This window comes from Carcharhinus amblyrhynchos, chromosome 1, assembly GCF_965287045.1.
Source record: "Carcharhinus amblyrhynchos chromosome 1, sCarAmb.v2.hapA, whole genome shotgun sequence".
Classification (NCBI taxonomy): Eukaryota; Metazoa; Chordata; class Chondrichthyes; order Carcharhiniformes; family Carcharhinidae; genus Carcharhinus; species Carcharhinus amblyrhynchos.
In genome coordinates, this window is record NC_137324.1 from 179,971,602 (window position 1) to 179,992,010 (window position 20,409).

The window sequence follows — 20,409 nt, forward strand, 5'->3', positions numbered from 1 at the left end:
AGAAACAGATGATAAAAGCAAATTACTGAAGATGCTGGAATCTGAAACAAAACAGTAAATGCTAGAAAACCTCTGCAGGTCTGACAGCATCTGTGGAGAGCTAACAGATCTTAGGGAACTGGGAGCAGAGAGAAACAGATGTTTCTTGTAAAATATTAGCCATGCACATCAACAGCCTGTAATGAGTTAAAGACTCATTTAATTTGATGATTCATTAAGCACATAACAAGCAGGTTCTATGAACTAAATTGCAGAATTCTGCATCCAAAATATTTATAAAGAACAATTTTTTAAAAATCACGAAAAGGCAAGTTTTATCCATGAGACATTGTCATCAAACTTACAAATTATCAATAAAATATAATGATGCTTTCAATGATCCTAAACATAAGTAAAATAAAATATCTTCAGACGTCATAAAACCTTGGTTAGGCCGCACTCGGGAGTATTGTGTGCAGTTCTGGTCATCACACAACCAGAAGGACATGGAAGCTTTGCAGAGAGTACAAAGAAGGTTCACCAGGATGGTTCCTGGTCTCAAGGGTGTTGGCTATGAGGAGAGTTTGAATAAACTAGTATTGTTTTCACTGTGAAGATGGAGGCTGAAGGGAGACCTGATAGAGGTCTACAAAATTATGAGAAGCTTAGACAGGATGGATAGTCAGAGGCTTTTTCCCAGGATGGAAATGACAATTACAAGGGGGCACTGGTCCAAGGTGAGATGGGAAAGGTTTAAGGGAGATGTAAGGGGAAGGTTTTTCACGCAGAGAGGGGTGGGTGCCTGGAATGAGCTGCCAAAAGGTGGTGGTGGAAGCAGGCACATTAGCAACATTTAAGAGGCATCTGGACAGATACACGAATAGGGAGGGAATACAGGGATACAGTCCGAACAAGGGCAGGCTTTTTTTTAGTTTAGTTAGGGCATCATGATCGGCACAGGCTTGGAGGGCTGAAAGGTTGTTCCTGTTCCAAAGAACTTTGTTGTCATGACAAAAATTACCAATGCTCATACCATAAATAGTAGTTGCTGTGAGACGTGTCAGGTGGCAGACGTTGTACATCTCAATTCTTATATCTTTCCAGATACCCTGCGTAGGAAACGATGGCCCCCAGTCCCAGCTGAAAGAGCACTGCTCCTAAAATTTAAGGAACAAGGATGTTAAATAAATCAGGGGCATTCAACCTATTGCACTTATTGACTGTGGTCTCAATATCCATATTTGTTCAATGCATATAAATTATTCGAGTCTACAGCAAAGAAACAGGCTATCTGAACTTGAAAAGTTGTGTTTTAATTGGTAGAATGTGGTGAAAAGCTGGGCGTGCAAGTGCTTTTTTTGATCACAGTTATTGTTTGACTCTCTTAATTACTGAATGGTGGAACTTGTAGAAGCAAATATTTATTTCCATCTATTGTGAGGGATTTTTTTTTGCTAAAGTTAGTCTCTGTCGCTATAATGGTGTCACTGCAATCATATCTGGGGCTAGTCTGTAGAGCAACACTGAATCTGTAGAACATAATCTTAATTCTCTGCTGGGAACTGGAGGAACCAGGCAATCTGGGCGCTGAGTTTAAGAGACTAATTTGGTGTATTTGGAACACAGAACAATTCACCCCCCACCCCCTCCTCAAAATCCCACACAAGTAACAGGCTCACCCTTCAGGAGGAGATTGTAAATTAACTGCAGCTACCCGGTCACTGTTAGGCTGGGACAATGTGACAAAGACAAACCAGGACTTGTGGTGGAATCTGCCTGAGGACAGTGGGGTCAGCAAACTAGCAGACAACACAAGATCTACCCATGGTGCCAAGCTGCCTCAGTTATTGAGAGATCAAAACTGAGTGCAGGAGTTCAGTACAAAATCTAGGTCAACATTTCAGTGCTGCACCGACGGAGCACCACACAAGGGAATGCCGCTTTGTCAGATGTATTTGCTTTCAGATAAAATGTTAAGACAATGGCCAGAATTCTCCAGCCATTCACGCCCCACTCAGCCGCATCTCCATTCACTGCAGTGGGCAAGAGACCCCTGCTCCACATCTCTGTACATTGGCCAATACTCTTTCCTCCATCTCCAAAAATTCAACTAACTAGTCAGATAACCTGAGCTGTCTAAGTGGTTGGGTTACACCAATACAACCAGTGTGACTGCACATCAAATCAAGGAGTTGCATATGAACTTCCTTAGGGTGTTTCTGAGGGACTTAATAAAATGCTACATAAATGCATATTATTGTACATACATGTGGAAGCTGTGATCCTGTATTAGCCCCAACAGCAACAATAAGCAACATTAAACAGGGACAGGGAATGAAAATCAATCCACAGTTGCCCTATGGCCACAGATTAGGGATCAGATTGCTTTCCACACAGGAATACTGCTGGAAATTTCCAAGCAGCTTAGAGCTTCTACGCAGAACTGCAAAAGAATTCCCAAGACCCCGACAAGCACTTCTAGTTGTGCCTCTAAAAGTAAGTCTAAAATCATCAGCACTACCCTCTTCACTCATCACACATCTTTGGCAAAAATTGTTTGGAACCGGAATGAGGTGGAAATCTCAGTTTCCGCACAATATGTAGCACCCACAGGAACTAGCTGACTTATATACAAAAATGAGAAAAGATCACATAGCAGAAGCATGATTAGGCCGTATGGTCCCTCAGAGCTGCTGCATCATTCAGTGATACGGCTGGTCTTCCATCTCAGCCACAGCTTCTTGCATTGTCCCTTTGGTTCCTTTAGTCTCCAAAAACCTATCTACCTCAGTCTTAAATATACTTAGACCGACCTTCCTGTGCATACCAGCGGGGTGGTCTGGCCCTGGTGACAGCGCACCCCTGACATGGGTTTCACGGCGGCAAAGTATTTATTCAACAAGAAACCCCACTGACAATTAGGGGACTAGAAGATCCCGCCACTGGCCAATGGCGTGCTTCCCCCCACCACCACAAAACACAAAGCGGGTGGCATGGAAAATCCTGTCCTCAGTGTCTGAGCACCCACAGCTCTCCAATGTAGAGAATACGAAAGGTTTGCAGCTCTGAGTAAAGAAATTTCTCCTCATCCCAGTCCTAATTGACCAACACCTTGACAGTGTGACACCGTGTTCTGATTCTCCAGCACCTCCTCTGGCAAGCTCCTTAATGTCTCAATGAGGTCACAGAAACCCAAAGGTGTAGAAGGAGGCCATTTGGCCCATCGAGCCTGCACCAACAACAATCCCACCCAGGCCCTATCCCCGTGGACAGAGGTGGAGAGACTCTTCCCGCTCAAAAAAGACAGTAGGACTAGGGGGCACAGCCTCAAGATAAAGGGGAGGCGGTTTAGAACGGAGTTGAGGAGGAACTTCTTCACTCAAAGGGTGGTGAATCTCTGGAATTCTCTGCCCGTTGAAGTGGTGGAGGCTGCCTCGCTAAATATTTTTAAGACGCGGGTTGATAGGTTTTTGATAAGAGAGGGGATTAAGGGTTATGGGGAGAGGGCGGGAAGGTGGAACTGAGCCACGACAGATCAGCCATGATCTTATTGAATGGCGGGGCAGGCTCGAAGGGCCAGATGGCCTACTCCTGCTCCTATTTCTTATGTTCTTATGTTACCCCACATATTTCCCCTGCCAATCTCCCTGACATTAAGAGACAATTTTCCATGGCCAATCCACCTAACATCCACACCTTTGGGTTCTAGGAGGAAACCAAAGCACCCGGAGGAAACCAATGGGGACAACATGCAAACTCCATGGATCCAACCCGGGAATCAAACCCCGGTTCCTGGCTCTGAGGCAGCAATACTAACTACTGTGCCACCGTGTTGCCTTATGATTGGGGTCACCTTTTATTCTTCTAAACTCCAGGGAATATATAACTTGTATTTAATATAGCACACTTAACAACACTTCATTGGAACATTATAAAACAAAGTAAAGTCTGTGACACTGAGTGTAATCTACTCAATCCCCTCACCAGATTGTACTTTATGCTATTTAATATTGCGAAGTATGCTTCAACGGTTCATCACGTTTGGTTGTGTTCTATATTTTGGTAGAAGGCCTCCAACTGAAAAAACTTAGGTGCATTATTTATAAACTAACTTTAAATAGAATGTCATGACCAAGTAAAAAGCGCTTCTTTAAAGTAGTCAGTGAGCTAGGAATTTATAAATTTGTATAACACCCCCTTTCAATTTATGAGTAAAAATAACTCAGAAAACAAACTTTAGTCTCAAAATAAAGGCTAGTTTTTCACAAAAACTACTAGTGAAAGTTACTTAGGAAAAAGTGATAAAGTTACAACTAAAATACAGTAACAAAGGTTAAACGCAGATAAAGATATTTTAGATCTTAAAGATGAGATTTGAAGTCAGTCTTGCTGCAACGCGATATTGCTGCAGTCCCATTGCTTAAATTCCTTCTTTTGGAAGGGCTCGAAACTTGAAATGCATTCGCAGCTGCGATGGCTTCTGCGGTGGAAGAATCAGAGTTTGCCTTCACAGGTGAACTCAACAAGAAGAACAGGTTTTCAGAGTGAGCAAAGGCTCCTGGGATGCAGATTTGAGATGATCAGATCAGACATGATCGCATTATATGGCAAAGCAGGGTCAAGAGGCTGAATGGCATCCCTGCTCTTTGTTCACATCCAACTTAACAACTCTCTGTGGTAGCGAGTTTCACATTTTTGGGGGGCAGTACAGTGGGTTAGCACTCACACTGCCAGGGACCCGGATTCAATTCTGGCCTCGGGTGACTGTGTGGAGTTTGCACCTTCTCCCCATGTCTGCCTGGGTTTCCTCCCACACTCCAAAGATATGCAGGTTAGACTGATTGGCCATGCTTAATTGATCCTAGCGTCAGGGAGATTAGCAGGGTAAATATGTGGAGTTATGGGAATAGGGCCTGGGTGAGATTGTGGTCGGTGCAGATTCGATGGGCTGAATGGCCTCTTTTTGCAAGGCAGGGATTCTACAATTCTTACCATTTAATGGGTAATGAATCACAAAAGTTAATATGCAGGTACAGCAAGTGGAGTCAAATGAAATGTTGTCATTTATTGCAAATAGAACAGAATATGAAAGTAGGAATGTTTTGCTACATTTGTACAGGTGCTGATGAGACCACAGCTGGAGTATTGCATACAGTTTTGGTCTCCTTATGGGAAGGACATAAATACATTAAAAACGGTTCAAAGAAAGTTCACTACATTCACTAAACCGCTGACAAAGGGTCACCCAGACTCGGAACATTGGCTCTATTCTCTCCCACAGATGCTGCTGAGATTTTCCAGCGTTTTCTGGTTTTGTTTCAGATTCCAGCATCCGCAGTATTTTGCTCTTATTTTCACTACATTTGTAAGTGGGATGGGGTGGGGGAGCAGGGGAGGCTCCTATTTAGATGAAGATGAGCAGAATTTCTCTTTCAGAGCGTTGAGTGTCTTAGGAACTTGAGGGCTGCAATAGGAGCACGTATGGGTCTCCTGCCCAAGGCCCTGTCCACTCCACTGGACAATCGCATTCGGACCACAGGGAATCTCATCCTTGCTGTTTTTGCGCTCCCTTCACCTCAGAACCTGCCAGGGGGAGAAGCCCAGAATTCTGGCCCATTGTTTAATCTTTCCATTCTTCCACCGCTGGTGTTTGTGTAAACACGGAGAGTCCTCTGAACAGTAATTACCTTAAGGTTATTTCTCAAATCCAGGTTTTTCCACCTAACTTACATTTAACCCTTTAATTCCTGAAACCAAAAGTTATACCTCCAAAACACACAAATTTAATTAGATATTTGTGACAATAATTTCAAAATAATGGAACTGTGAAGAAAACCTGAGGATGTAGACAATTAATAAATCAAAAAGGACATGGGAGCTACCAGTAAAAACACACAGAAACTGATTAGTCAGAATGAACAATAAATATAAGGTGGCAAACCAACCAATTTTCTTTCATCTGCCATTCTATTTTTTTTGGAACTCTCTTCCCCAGAGAGCAGTGGAGGGAGGGTCACTGACTATTATTAAGACCAAGGCACACAGACTAATAAAGGATTCAAATGTTATTGGGGATAGGTGGGACGTGGAGTTGAGGTCACAATCAGACTAGCCACGATCTTATTGAATGGCACACGCACATTCCATCTCTCTTGTCCCACTTAGTCTCTCAATTACTAAGGGACATAGGTTTAAGGTGCGAGGGGCAAGTTTTAAAAGACATGTATGAGGCAGATTTTTTTTACGCGGAGAGCGGTGGGTGCCTGGAACTCTCTGCCAGGGGAAGTAGTGGAAGCGGATACAGTAGTGACTTTTAATGTGCGTCTTGACAAGTACATGAATGAGATGGGAATAGAGGGATATGGTCCCCAGAAGCGTAGGGGGTTTCAGTTAAGTTAGGCAGCACGATCGATGCAGGCTTGGAGGGTTGAAGGGCCTGTTCCTGTGCTGCAATTTTCTTTGCTCTTTGCCCTCCCCAGGCCTGACTCAACCTCCTCAAGCCCAAATCCACCCAACCTTCCAGGGTCAGAAACAAACTCCCAGGCCTCAAGTCAATCTCACTCTCCCTGGGCCTGACTCAAATCCAACCTCCCTGGGCTCCAGTCTCACCAATTGCTTCACTTCTCTTGGCCCAGCAGCCCTCAGTACACACACCAATGCCGATGTTAGCTGTTCCTCCAATCAGAGACTATATCTCGTCCTCATTGGCTGCTGATAGGCTCACTTGTCTGGGGGTGGCACGGTAGCACAGTGGTTAGCACTGCTGCTTCACGGCTCCAGGGTCCTGGGTTCGATTCCCAGCTCAGGTCACTGTCTGTGTGGAGTCTGCACATTCTCCTCGTGTCTGCATGGGTTTCCTCCAGGTACTCTGGTTTCCTCCCATAGTCCAAAGATGTGCGGGTTAGATTGATTGGCCATGCTAAGATATTGCCCCTTAGTGTGCAGGGATGTGTAGGTTAGAGGGATTAGTGGCTATAATATGTAGGGATATGGAGATAGGGCCTGAGTGGGATTGTGTTTGGTGCAGACTCGATGGGCCAAAGGGCCTCTTTCTGCACTGTACGGTTTCTATGATTCTATGAAAAGTGGGATAGAAATGGCTCATGATTGGAGGAGCAGCTGATTGGACAAGCCTGCTTAAAGGCCAGAGCCAGCAAAATAGGAGAAAAAACTAAAACAGTGCCTGTATGCGCTGGAGAGTTATCAGCAAATCTGATTATCCAACAGCTCTCCAAGGCAGGACTTACTCTCAAGTGCAATGGAAGTCCCGCCTGCTGCCAGTCAATGCTCATTAGAGTGTGAAATGGCAGCAGGCCTGTCGGGATTGGTGGAGACACTTTCCCACCAACTCTCCGGGCTGAAGCATCATGGTTGGCACTGGCTTGGAGGGCTGAAGGGCCTGTTCCTGTGCTGCACTGTTCTTTGATCTTTGAGTATTTGCCATCCTGATAATTCAGGTCTGGGATTTTTTGGTGGAGACAAGTTGTCTACAGTTGTCTTCAGAAGGGATTTAAATTAGTCAAGCCATTCCCAGATCACAGAAGCTAATCACACCTTTGAAAACAAGGGGTTTTGGGAGTGTAAGCCCTGAGTTCAAAAGGCTGAGGAATTTAGACATCAGAATTTGCAAAGTGCTGTAATTTTCTTTGTTCTTTGCCCTCCCCAGGCCTGACTCAACTTCCTCAAGCCCAAATCCACCCAACCTTCCAGGGTCAGAAACAAACTCCCAGGCCTTAAGTCAATCTCATTCTCCCTGGGCCTGACTTAAGTCCAACCTCCCTGGGCTCCAGTCTCACCAATTGCATCACTTCTCTTGGCCCAGCAGCCCTCAGTACACACACCAATAGGTTACCTCCACTGCCTGTGTGGAGTCTGCAGATTCTCCTCATGTCTGCAGGGGTTTGAGTGAAGATGTCAGAAACCAGGGGACTTTCAATTTTCTGCCAAATTCAGAAACTGCAGTGAAGTTCAGGCATGAGCTGAGAGATCTCAAACCTCACCAGACAGCTGTGGCAAAGTTTAGAATTAGTTCCAAGAAACTGGATAGTCTTCAAGAACTTGATAAGTAGGCAATGTCTTCCTGAGAAGAAGACATAGTGCAAAAGAGAAGATGGAATTGAGGAATTTAGTCTGAAGTGTTTATGGTTGTGTTTTATCATGCATTTTGATATAAAGTGTAAGTAATAACCTAAGGCTGTGTATGTAGCTGTGCTTGTTTTCACTGATTCCTATACAGTAAAAGCAATTTGGTTTAATCATGGAATCTAGTGGCTTTATTCTTCCAGTAAATAATGGATTTTCCCAAATTCTGTTTAAATGATAATTGCAACACCATCAACACAACAAAAGAAGTGATACTTAAAAAGTGCTACACTTCCAAGAAATGCATCTGAGACCACAAAACTCTACCAAGAAATTATAGATGTGGCAAGCATTTTTGCTTAACCAATTATATGTGATCAAACTGGCACACAAACAGCCACTCGTCTACAAAATGAAATTATGCCCTTAACACTCAAAATGATTATCGTGAAACTTGATACAATCAGCCTAAACAACAACTTGCACTTATCCAGTAATATATCTACATAGGACATGAGGAAGCCACTCAGCCCCTCAAGTCTGCTCTGCCACTTAATTAGATCATGGGAGATTTCTAACTCAATGCCATTGTTCTACTTTACCCCCATTATCCCTTGACGTCTTTAATATATCGAAATCTATCATAAGAACATAAGAAATAGGAGCAGGAGTAGGCCATCTAGCCCTTCGAGCCTGCCCCACCATTCAATAACATCATGGCTGATCTGAAGTGAATCAGTTCCACTTTCCCGCTTTCTCCCCGTAACCCTTAATTCCCTTGTCTATCAGAAACCTATCTACCCGTGACTTAAATATATTGAGCAAGGTAGCCTCCACCACTTCAACAGGCAGAGAATTCCACAGATTCACCACCCTTTGAGTGAAGAAGTTCCTCCTCAACTCCATTCTAAACTGCACCCCCCGCCCCCCTTATCTTGAGGCTGTGTCCTCTAGTCCTGCTGTCCTTTCTAAGCGGGAAGAATCTCTCTACCTCTACCCCATCCATACCCTTCATTATTTTATATGTCTCTATAAGATCCCCCCTCAGCCTTCTAAACTCCGAGTACAGACCCAGTCTATTTAGTCTCTCTTCACAGGCCAACCCCCTCATCTCCGGTATCAGCCTAGTGAACGTCCTCTGCATTCCCTCCAAGGTCAATATAACCTTCCACAAGTGCGGCGACCAAAACTGCACACAGTACTCCAGCTGCAGCCTCACCAGTGCCCTGTACAGTTGCAGCAAGACCTCCCTACTTTTATATTCAATCCCCCTCGCTATAAAGGCCAACATTCCATTCGCCTTCTTGATCACCTGCTGCATCTGCAGACTGGGTTTTTGCAACTCGTGCACAAGGACCCCCAGGTCCCTCTGCACCATAGCATGTTGCAGCTTCTCGCCTTTTAAATAATAATCCCTCTGACTATTATTTCTGCCAAAGTGGATAACCTCACATTTGCTAACATTATACTCCATCTGCCAGGTCCAAACTCTGTCTTGAATACATCCAAATGAATGAGACTCCAAAGCACTTTGAGGTAGAAAATTCCAAATTTTCACTATCTTTTAAGTAAATTCCTTTCATCCCAGTCCGAAACAACTTGCAGCTTATTCTGACATCCTTCCTGCATTTATCCTGTCAAGCCCTTTAAGAATTTTATAGACATCACCTCTTATTCTTCTAAACTCCAGAAAGTACAGGTCCATGTAATAAACAGAATTACAGAAATATAATCACAGGGTGATTACAGCACAAAAGGGTCTGTTATGTCCGTGCTGACTCTCTGAAGCATTATTTCACCTCGTATTCCTCCTACCGTCTCCCCGTAGCCCTGCACAGCCTTCCATTTCAGATAACAGTCCAATTCCTTCTCGAATGTTTCAGTTGAACCTACTTCCACCACACTTTCAGGTGTTACAGATCCTAACAACTTACTGTGTGAAAGATTTTTTCATTTTGTCATTGCTTTTTTTCATCAATTTCCCTCATGATCCTTTCACGACTGGGAAGTTTCTCCCCATCTACTCTGTCCAGACACTTTGTGGTTTTGAACACCTTGATCATATCTCTGCTCCAAGGAAACAGTTCCAAATCTTCCAACTAAAACAGAAGAGTGGATCAGGCAGCATCTATAAGGAGAGAAAAGAGCTGATGTTTCGAGTCCAGATGACCCTTTGTAAATTTAAATTAGCTTTGACAAAAGGTCATCCGAATTCAAAACATCAGCTCTTTTCTCTCCTTACAGATACTGCCAGACCTGCTGAGATTTTCCAGCGTTTTCTCTTTTGGTTTAAGATTCCAGCATCCGCAGTAATTTGCTTTTATTCAACTTTTTCAAGCTCTATCCATTACTGAAGTTCCTCATCCTGGGAACCATTCCCGTGAACCTTTACATTCTCCTTAAAATGTGGTGCCCTGAACTGGACACTATACTCCAGTTGAGGCTGAACCAGTGTTTTGTACAGGTTTAACGTAACTTCCTTGCGTTTGTGCTCTATGCCCGTATTGATTAAGTCCAGGATCTTTTTTTCCTTCTATATCACTGCGAGGGCCATCCCTAATTGCCATGGAACTGAGTGTCTCACTTGGCCAATTTCAGAGGGCAGATTAAGAATCAACTACATTGCTGTGGTTCTGGAGTCACATGCAAGGTCAGCCAAGTGAAGGACAGCAGGCTTCCTTCCCTAAAGGACATCAGTGAAGCAGATGGATTTTTTATAAGAATCAGTGATAGCTTCATGGACACTCTCACTGTGACAAGCATTCAATTCCAGATAACTTAAGTATTAATTAATTGAATGTAAATTCCATCTGCTACCGTGGTGGGATTTGAACCTGTGTTATCACAGCATTAGCCTGGGCCTCTGCCTTACCATTCCAATAACATTATCACTATGCCACCATCGCCTCTGTGAATGAGAGATGCCGTACTATTGGCTGCAACCTCAACTTGTCTGTCACCTTTGATTAAATTTATAATCCTTCCATTTCATGCCACAGGCAGAATTTCTCTGTATTTCTTCAACTTTTGCTAAACACTTTTTTTCTTTCTAAAACAGTAACAATGATTAAATGCACTAGGTTTCCTTGGCCACTGACTCGAGCTAAATAAAATGTCCCAAGGTGCTTCAAAAGGTCATCATCAAACAAAACTTAATACCACACAATGAGATATTGGGACAGGTGGCCAAAGGTAATATCAGCAGAGAAAGGAATATTGGGAAAGAGAATAGGGCTAGTTAAATTGCTCTTGCAGAGGCCTAGCATGGACTCATTGGGCCAAGTGGCCTTTTTCTGTGCTCAATGTAGATTATAAAGAGCAACTCTGAGGAGGGGAAAGAAAGAGAAATTTGGGGAGGTTTGGAGAGGAAATTCCAGAGCTTGGAGTCCAGGCAGCTGAAGGCACGGTCACCATCAGTATAGCAATTAAAATGAAGGATGTTCAGGAGAACAGAATTAGAGCAGTGTTGATCTCTGAGGGTTGCTGCAAGTAACAGAGATAGGGAGAAATGAGGGCATGGGGGAATTTGAAAACATGGATTGGGGGGGAATGTTTAAATCGAGGTGCTGCTGGACCAGAAGCCAATTTAGGACAACACGTACACATGTACAAACAGGTGCATATCCAAACTATACTTCATTCTCCAGCTGTGAAACCCAGGGAAACAACTCTTTGTTCTCCTCTCTAACTGCACATTATATTCTTAAATCTTGTTTATTCATAACATTATAAACCAGCAAGGAATTACATACTCTTAGTTTGTAACCTATATAAATCAACTGTGACAGGGACTGAAGAAAAGAACAAATAATGCCACACAATACAAAAATGGAATTGAAAGACATTTTTGTCATATAACTGCTAAGGACTTGAAAGACAATGGGCCCGATTTCTGGTCACCTAGTTACATGAAGGATGTAAATAAAGTTGAAAGAGTGGAGAGAAGGTTCACAAGGATGTCGCCAGGACTTGAGAAGCTGAGTTACAGAGAGAGATTGAACAGGTTAGGCCTTTATCCCCTGGAGCGTAGAAGAATGAGGGGAGATTTGATGGAGGTGTATAAGATTTTGATGGGTATAGGTAGAGTGAATGCTAGCAGGCTTTTTCCACTGAGGCTAGGGGAGAAAAAAAGAGGGCATGGGTTAAGAGTGAAAGGAGAAAAGTTTAAAGGAAATATTAGGGGGGGCGGGGGGGGCGCTTCTTCACGCAGAGAGTGGTGGGAGTGTGGAATGAGCTGCCGGATAAAGTGGTAAATGCAGGGTTGCTTTCAACATTTAAGAAAAACTTGGATGGGTTCATGGATGAGAGGGGTGTGGAGGGATATGGTCCAAGTGCAGGGCAGTGGGACTAGGCAAAAAATGGTTCGGCGCAGACAAGAAGGGGCAAAAGGCCTGTTTCTGACCTGTAAATTTTCTATGGTTTTTATTTCTATGGTTTTCTATGGTTTCGCAGTGAGTGAAGGCTGATATTGCAGAAAGTTAGCGATTTCTGGGAATTTCCCTTTTCCTGACATTAGTTTAAAATGAGGTATGGTGATCCTCAGGTTAAATCATCACCAATCAGCTCTGCCCCTCAAAGGGCAGAGCAGCCTATGGTCACCTGGGACTACAGTGACTTTATTTTTAGTTCCAGATCAAGGGGATTTCCAGGTGTCCAGCAACAGCGCTGTTGTCAAACAGGCTAAGCAGCCAATTGCACTGACATATTTTCATATGTTGCAAACCAGGAAGTAAAATGCACTGAATATTTTTAATTTTAAATTTAAATTTACAGATAGTGAAATAAATGCTTGAGACATCAATATCAGATTAGAGTAGAAGCTGAAAAATCTTGAACTTCAAAAAAATTTAAAGCCCAGAATTTGCTATAAAGGAGAAATTTGACATTCCTCAAACATGAAATGAGTTTCTCAGAGCCAAGAGGTATTTTATCAATATTATGAGCTTGGTATGTCCTTATAAACCCATACATCCAACAAGATGCAACTTTTGCAAGGATTTTACAGTGATACTGATAGTAAAAAGGGCTACATTACATCAGCTCAGTGAATTGTACTTTATTGCAACTTGGGGTGGAACGCAACGGCACACCCTACCACAGAGTGAAAATCACTGACAGTAACTTCTGATTTCTGCATTTAACGGTGCATGTACAGATTCTAGAAATGTTTGTCAAATTCAGAGGGGTAACAAAGATGAATGCTAACAGTTTTACCTTCACTATTACAACAAAATGCTCTAAACTAGTATTTTTATTTTGTCGTACCTTTCTGATGAAGTTGACATGACACTCTCCATTCTGCTGAGATGGAGGGCATTCAGGAGGCACTGGGTATTTGCTATGTTGAGCACTCTGCTGTGCTGCATACGAGACTGCAGATAAAAAGCGAACCTCAATGAAGTTTCTTTCTCTGATCACGTTGGTGGAATCAAAAGTCTAAAATGATTTTAAAAAAAGAAAATCAAAGGCTTGTGGAAATGTTCAGCTGGCATTCATAAACAGACTGATCTTTACAATTTTAATTTTAAAGCAGGAAGATATTTTTGTCAGCAATACAGACAAAATTATTTTAAGCACTGAAAATGTACCATTTTAACAAAATTATAACAAAGCTTTTACTTGTTACCAGGTTCTTGAAGAGGAAAATCCTAAGTAGAGATTATGTTGCATCAGGTTTAAAGTTTATTTATTGGTGTCACAAGCTGGCTTACATTAACACTGCAATGAAATCACTGTGAAAATCCCCTAGTCGCCACACTCTGGCGCCTGTTTGGGTACACGACCAATGCACCAAATCAGCACGCCATTTGGACTGTGCGAGGAAACCAGAGCACCTGGAGGAAACCTACACACCCACTCGGATAGCACAGTGGTTAGAACTGCTGCCTCACTATGCCAGAGACTGGGTTCAATTCCGACCTCAGGTCACTGTCTGTGTGGAGTGTGTACATTTTGTTCATGTCCGCATGGGTTTTTTCCAGGTGCTCTGGTTTCTTTCCACAGTCCAAAGATGTGCGGACTTTGATTGGTCTTGCTAAATTGACCCTATTGTCAGATTAGCAGGGTAAATATGTGGGGTTATGGGGATAGGGCCTGGGTGAGATTGTGGTCGGTACAGACTTGATGGTCCAAGTGGCCTCCTTCTGCACAGTAGATTCTACATGGGTAGAACGTGCAAACTCCACACAGTCAAGGCCAAGAATTGAACTTGGAACAGGGGAAAAGGGGCCAGGGAGCGCGCGGGGGAAAAGGGGCCAGGGAGCGCGCGGGGGAAAAGGGGCCAGGGAGCGCGCAGGGGAAAAGGGGCCAGGGAGCGCGCGGGGGAAAAGGGGCCAGGGAGCGCGCGGGGGAAAAGGGGCCAGGGAGCGCGCGGGGGAAAAGGGGCCAGGGAGCGCGCGGGGGAAAAGGGGCCAGGGAGCGCGCGGGGGAAAAGGGGCCAGGGAGCGCGCGGGGGAAAAGGGGCCAGGGAGCGCGCGGGGGAAAAGGGGCCAGGGAGCGCGCGGGGGAAAAGGGGCCAGGGAGCGCGCGGGGGAAAAGGGGCCAGGGAGCGCGCGGGGGAAAAGGGGCCAGGGAGCGAGCGGGGGAAAAGGGGCCAGGGAGCGCGCGGGGGAAAAGGGGCCAGGGAGCGCGCGGGGGAAACGGTCTGTCAGACAGCAGCGGCGGGAAAAGTGTCCGAACCTGTCTGGTGAATATTTACTGCACTCCCTCTGTGGCAAAAATATCCTTTCGTAGAAAAGGAGACCAAAACTGCACACAATAGTTCAGATGTGGTCTCATCAAGACCCTGTACAGCTGCAGTAAGACATCCTTTTCCTGTACTCAATTTTTTTGTTTGCAATGAAGGCCAACATATCATTTGCCTTCCTAAGTGCTTGCTACATCAACATGCTTGCTTTCCATGCCTGATGCCCAGGAACACCCAATCTATCACCATTTGAATGATACTCTACCATTCTGTTTCTCCACCTGAAGTGGGACAGCTTCACATTTATCCACATTGTGCTGCATCTGCCGTGTATTTGTCCACTCACCCAAATCACTTTCTTAAATCACCTTGAAGCCTCTTTACTTCCTCCTCACCATTCACAATTCCACCCAGTTTTGTATCGTCAGCAAATGTGAAAATATTATATTTGATCCACTCACTCAAATCGTTGATGTATATTGTGAAGAGCTAGGGCCCAAACACTGATCTGTAATCCCACTAGTCACTGCCTTCCTCTCTGAAAAACACCCATTTATTCTTATTCTGTTTCTTGTCTGTTAAGCAATTCTCAACCTATGCCTGTACGTTACCTCCTATCCCAAGCTCTTTAATTTTGTATACTAACCTCTTATGTGGGACCTTATTAAAAATTTTCGTGAAAATCCATATATAACACATCCTATCCTGCTGGTTACATCCTCAAAAAACATGACTCCCCCTTCATAAATCCACGTTGAGCCTGTTTAATCCTGTTGATATTTTCTAAGTGTGCTGTTATTATCATCATCCTTTATAACAGACTCGAACATTTTCCCTATTCCTGTTAGGTTAACCGTTCTGTAACTTCTTGTTTCCTTCCTCTCTTTTCTCTCTATGGGGTTACATTTGTCACCACTCCTGTCAGGCTAGTACTGAAGTTTAGAAGTTCCAGTAGGTGTGGAGCCAGGTATTTAAAAGAGTCCTTTTTCTGTGGCTGCCTGCCTGCTACATAGACAATTACAGTCTGCCCTTTTTCAGCTCTACAAGGCAATATTCCAGGTTCTAGCACTCACCTTGGTGCTGAGCTGAGGAGAATGTAACATCACTCATGACTCCTGGTTTGGATAAAGAATGTATATTCCGTCTCTGGATTTTTGAGAGGGTTAATATTTCAACTAATAATCTCAACAAAAATTTCAGGTTCCTTTTGTACCTATCAGACTGACTGTCCCTCTTGGCTGTGGAAATGTAAAGGGGCTTTGTACAATTCTTTGGGATTTGATCTCTGCAGTCACAGGGTCATTTGCGTTTCTTCAGAGATGACAGGGTTGCTACTGTTCTGAAAACCAGAAATTCCTTTTGCATAAGTCATAGCTAGTTATGGTTTGTCATTTTAAAACCTTTGTCCAGTTTTCATGATTTTCTCAGTTAGTTATGCTGATATATTTATCATATATACGCATTTTATAAAAATATAGAATGACGTCTTCGTCCCCTGACAATAGATAAAGAACAGCAAAAAAACTAAAAGCTTAAAAAAGGAAGAAATTCAAGTATGAGAAAGCTGACTCGAAATATAAAAACAGATAACAGTCTCTACAGGTATTTGAAAGGAAAAAGGTAAAGTGAATGTTGATTCGCTATAGATTAATAATGGAAAATAAGGAGATGGCAAATTAACTGAATACATATTCTGTCTGCCTTCATAGCAGATACTAATAACACCCCAGAAATAAACGTGAATCAACAGGTGAAACTGTAGATGAAATTTAAAACAATTGCAATCATCAAGGATAGAATACTCAGTTATTAGAACTATAAGGTAGAGTCATTGAATATTTTGAAGGCAGAGGTATATAGAGTCATACTAACGAGGGAGTCAAAGATGATGGGAGTTGGCAGAATGTGGAGTTGCTGCCACACACAGGTCAACCATGATCTAACTGAATAGTGGAGCAGGATTAAGGGACCAAATGGTCTACTCCTTCTCCAAATTTGTCTGTTCTCAATCTGCCTTCAACAATTTGAGTACTTATAACCCAGGTGTCACTCTTTCTCACTCTCTGCTCCTCCACCCACTTTCAAAATGTATCCTTCATTTTGTATTGCCTCTCTTTGTCCTTTAAAGTTAAGTTAAAGTTTATTTATCAGTCACAAGTAAAGCTTACATTAACAATGCAATGAAGTTACTGTGAAAATCCCTTCGTCGCCACACTCCGGCACCTGTTCAGGTACACTGAGGGAGAATTTAGCATGGCCAAAGCACCTCACCAGCATATCTTTTGGACTCTGGGAGGAAACCGGAGCACCCAGAAGAAACTCATGCAGACACAGGGAGAATGTGCAGGCTCCACACAGACAGTGACCCAAACCAAGAGTTAAACCCTGGTCCCTGGCGCTGTGAGGCAGCGGCGCTAACCTGCTGTGCCAATGTTCCTGAGGAACACATATCTACAAACCTTTCTCATTTCCTGCTTAATATCTAGAGGCACATCAAAAGAAACGTTGAACAAAATTGAATTATTTTCCACTGGATGGAGTAAGACAGAATTAAAATTCAGGATGAGTGAATGGCAGTTGTTCTCTTGCAGTAAGAATCACCTTATTGGTATTCCCTGAGTGGGAACTGCCTATGGTGTGAGAACAGAATAAAGATATGGAGTTTTCAATGTTAATCTGCCAACATTATGCACAAAACGGCAAGAGATTTTGTTTTTGATGCTGGGGAACACTCCTCGAATTAATGCTACCCTCAAATTGCCAGACATGTATACACCAGGTCAACATGCTTCAAAAGGTCAATGAGACACAACTACAAAATGTACTGCCAGCCTGACATGCTTTTCAAACTATTCTTCAACTAATGTGACCATATATTGTGTGTCAGAAACCTAAGCATATGCAAGAAAAAGCATTACTTTTAAAATACTGCGAAGAATATTTAGGGTCAGAGAATTCTGTTCTGTAAAATTCTACGACTCTAAATAAGCAATCTCTGGATTTCTCGTGTTTTAAATGAGATTGATAAATTTTAACTCACATATTGTCTAAACATGTTGTTTGATGTCCCAACTGTGATATTGTTGATGAGGATTGTTGCAACAGTGTCGAGTCCATCACAAACCAGATTTACTCTCTTCCACTTACTGTTGTAAGAAATAAATTAATCCAAATGTTTAAAAAAAATTCTTGTTTGTTCCAGAATGAAAGTAAGGCCACTGTGGTTTTTCTTGAACTTGAGGCAATTCCACAATTTTTGAAGTTAGTTTGACAAATCAAAGGCCAACCACAAACCTGTATTTCATGCTGGATGTGAACATTGCATGGGGAAAGGGCAGGGAAGTGAGATTAGGAGCAATCACATCAGTTAGAGAATCAGTCAGCTAACTGCAAATCTACAAATATCAAGTGTCTTCCTTACATGCATTCATGTCAATGATTCTAAAACCTAGAGTTTCCAATCCACGTTAATACCAGTATGAGTATCTTGAAAGATGCGCTCAAGTAACTCACCAAGGCTCCTTTAACAGCACCTTACAAACCCATGACATCTACCAACTAGAGGACAAGACAGCAAATACATGGAACACCAGCACCTCCCCATCTTGACTTGGAAGTACATCGCCATTCCCTCACTGTCGCTGGGTCAAAATTCTGAAACTCCCTCCCTAAGTGCACTGTGAGTATATCTACACCACATGGACTTCAGCAGTTCAAGAAGGTGGTTCACCCCTATCTTCAAGGGCAATTAGGGATGGGCAATAAAAATGCTGACCTATCCTGCAACATCCATGTCCAGTGAAGGAATAAAAAAAACTTAGCTCTGGGTAGACTAAGACTCTGGTGTTAGCCTGAGACAGTGTGCAGGTCAGAATGAACTCCTCGCTGGGGAACAGAACTTCTGTTGGGATCAAAGACAATGGTTTTGCTTTTTCCAATGTCTAACTGAAATAAATTGGAATTAATCCAAAATTGGATGTCAAACAAACTGTCTGGCAAAACAACGTAAAAAGTCTGACAACACCAGGTTTTAGTCCAACCGATTTATTTGATAGTAAACTCACAAGTTTTCGAGGGGATTCCATCTTCGTCAGGTGAATGGAGAGTTCTGCCTGACGAAGAGGGAATCCCCTCGAAAGCTTGTGAGTTTACTATCAAGTAAATCGGTCGGACTAAAACCTGGTGTTGTCAGACTTTTTACTGTGTTTACCCCAGTCCAGCCGGCACATCCACAACATGGCAAAACAACGGCAGTGAAGGGTGAGGAGAATGAAGAGGTTGGAGGGCAGCACAGAAACCACTCTGCATTAATCTATAGACACTTTTGCAAAGCCTGATATCCTGAGTGTAACATACTATATAAAATTTCAAGATGCAACACACTATGGATGTCAGTTATGAACAAGAATCTAACTGTAAACTAACAAATCAGGAAGTTCATCAAAGAGAAGGACAAAAGTCTAGCACAGGTACAGGCCCTTCAGCCTGCCAAGCCTGTGCCAATCATGATGCCCTAACTAAACCGAAGAAAAAACCTATCCTTACTCGGTCCATATCCCTTTATTCCCTCCCTATTCTTGTACCCATCCGGACGCCTCTTAAATGTTGCTAATGTGCCTGCTTCTACCACATCCTCCAGCAGCACATTCCAGACGCCCATCACTCTCTACATGAAAAACTTCCTCTGATCACCGCCCTTAAACTTCTCTCACCTGGAACCTTTGCTCCCTTGTAATTGACATTTCCACCCGAGGAAAAAGCTTCTGACTATCCATCCTGTCTCTGCCTCTCAATTTTGTAGACCTCTAAGAGGTCTCCTCTCAGCCTCTCCGTTTTCAGTGAAAACAATCCTAGTTTATTTAATCTCTCCTCATAGCCAACGCCATCGAGGCCAGGCAACATCCAGGTGAACCTTCTTTGCACTGTTCAAAGTTTTCACATCCTTCTGATGGTGAGGTGACCAGAGCTGCACGAAATGCTCCAAATGCAGCCTAACCAAGGTTTTATATAGCTGCAACATGATTTCCCAACTCTTGTACTCAATACCCCAGCTAATGAAGGCAAGCGTGCCATATGTTTTATAGAAGCTGGCATGCCATTGGAGCTACAAGTGCCAGCAAGGTAGTTTATCCCTTTTCCCAAAGGGTATTTCTCAATGCAGAAACCACTTAGTTTTCAATCCCATAGTCCACACTGCCAACAACTCTGTAGGAATCACAGCATTTGCACCAACCTGAAATCAGACGGTAGTGAGAATGTCCGACTATATGTCCAATTATCCAATGCAATCCATCTATAGGCATCATCATTAAACCTATAGTAAGGATCCTATAAGTAAAAAAAACAGAGTTAAATTAATTTACACAAGATATTTTACTAACACTAACATTTGTCAAAGCTAGGAGGCTGGGAACATACAAAGCATTGTGGAATACAAGGAAAGTAGAAAGAAACTTAAGCAAGGAATAAGAAAAGCTAAAAGCGATCATGAAAAAGCCTTGGCCAGCAGGATTAAGAAAAATCCCAAGGCTTTTTACATAGATATAAAGAGCAAGAGGATAGCCAGGGAGAGGGTTGCCCGCTCAAGGACAAGGGAAGGAATCTATGTGTGGAGCCAGAGGAAATGGGTGAGGTATTAAATGAGTATTTTGTGTCAGTATTCA

The 20,409-nt window shown here is 43.1% G+C and overlaps 1 protein-coding gene across 1 annotated transcript in view; it reads right to left on the minus strand.

The window, feature by feature from the left end:
• Window positions 1-20,409, minus strand: part of manba (mannosidase, beta A, lysosomal) — a 76,926-nt gene that overhangs the window by 50,227 nt on the left and 6,290 nt on the right. Inside the window, exons 2-5 of the mRNA XM_080196248.1 lie at window positions 19,980-20,074; window positions 17,787-17,892; window positions 13,327-13,497; window positions 1,013-1,136 (exon numbers count right to left, since the gene is read on the minus strand). Coding sequence (XP_080052374.1) covers window positions 1,013-1,136; window positions 13,327-13,497; window positions 17,787-17,892; window positions 19,980-20,074 — 496 coding nt within the window. The remainder of the gene's footprint in view (window positions 1-1,012; window positions 1,137-13,326; window positions 13,498-17,786; window positions 17,893-19,979; window positions 20,075-20,409) is intronic.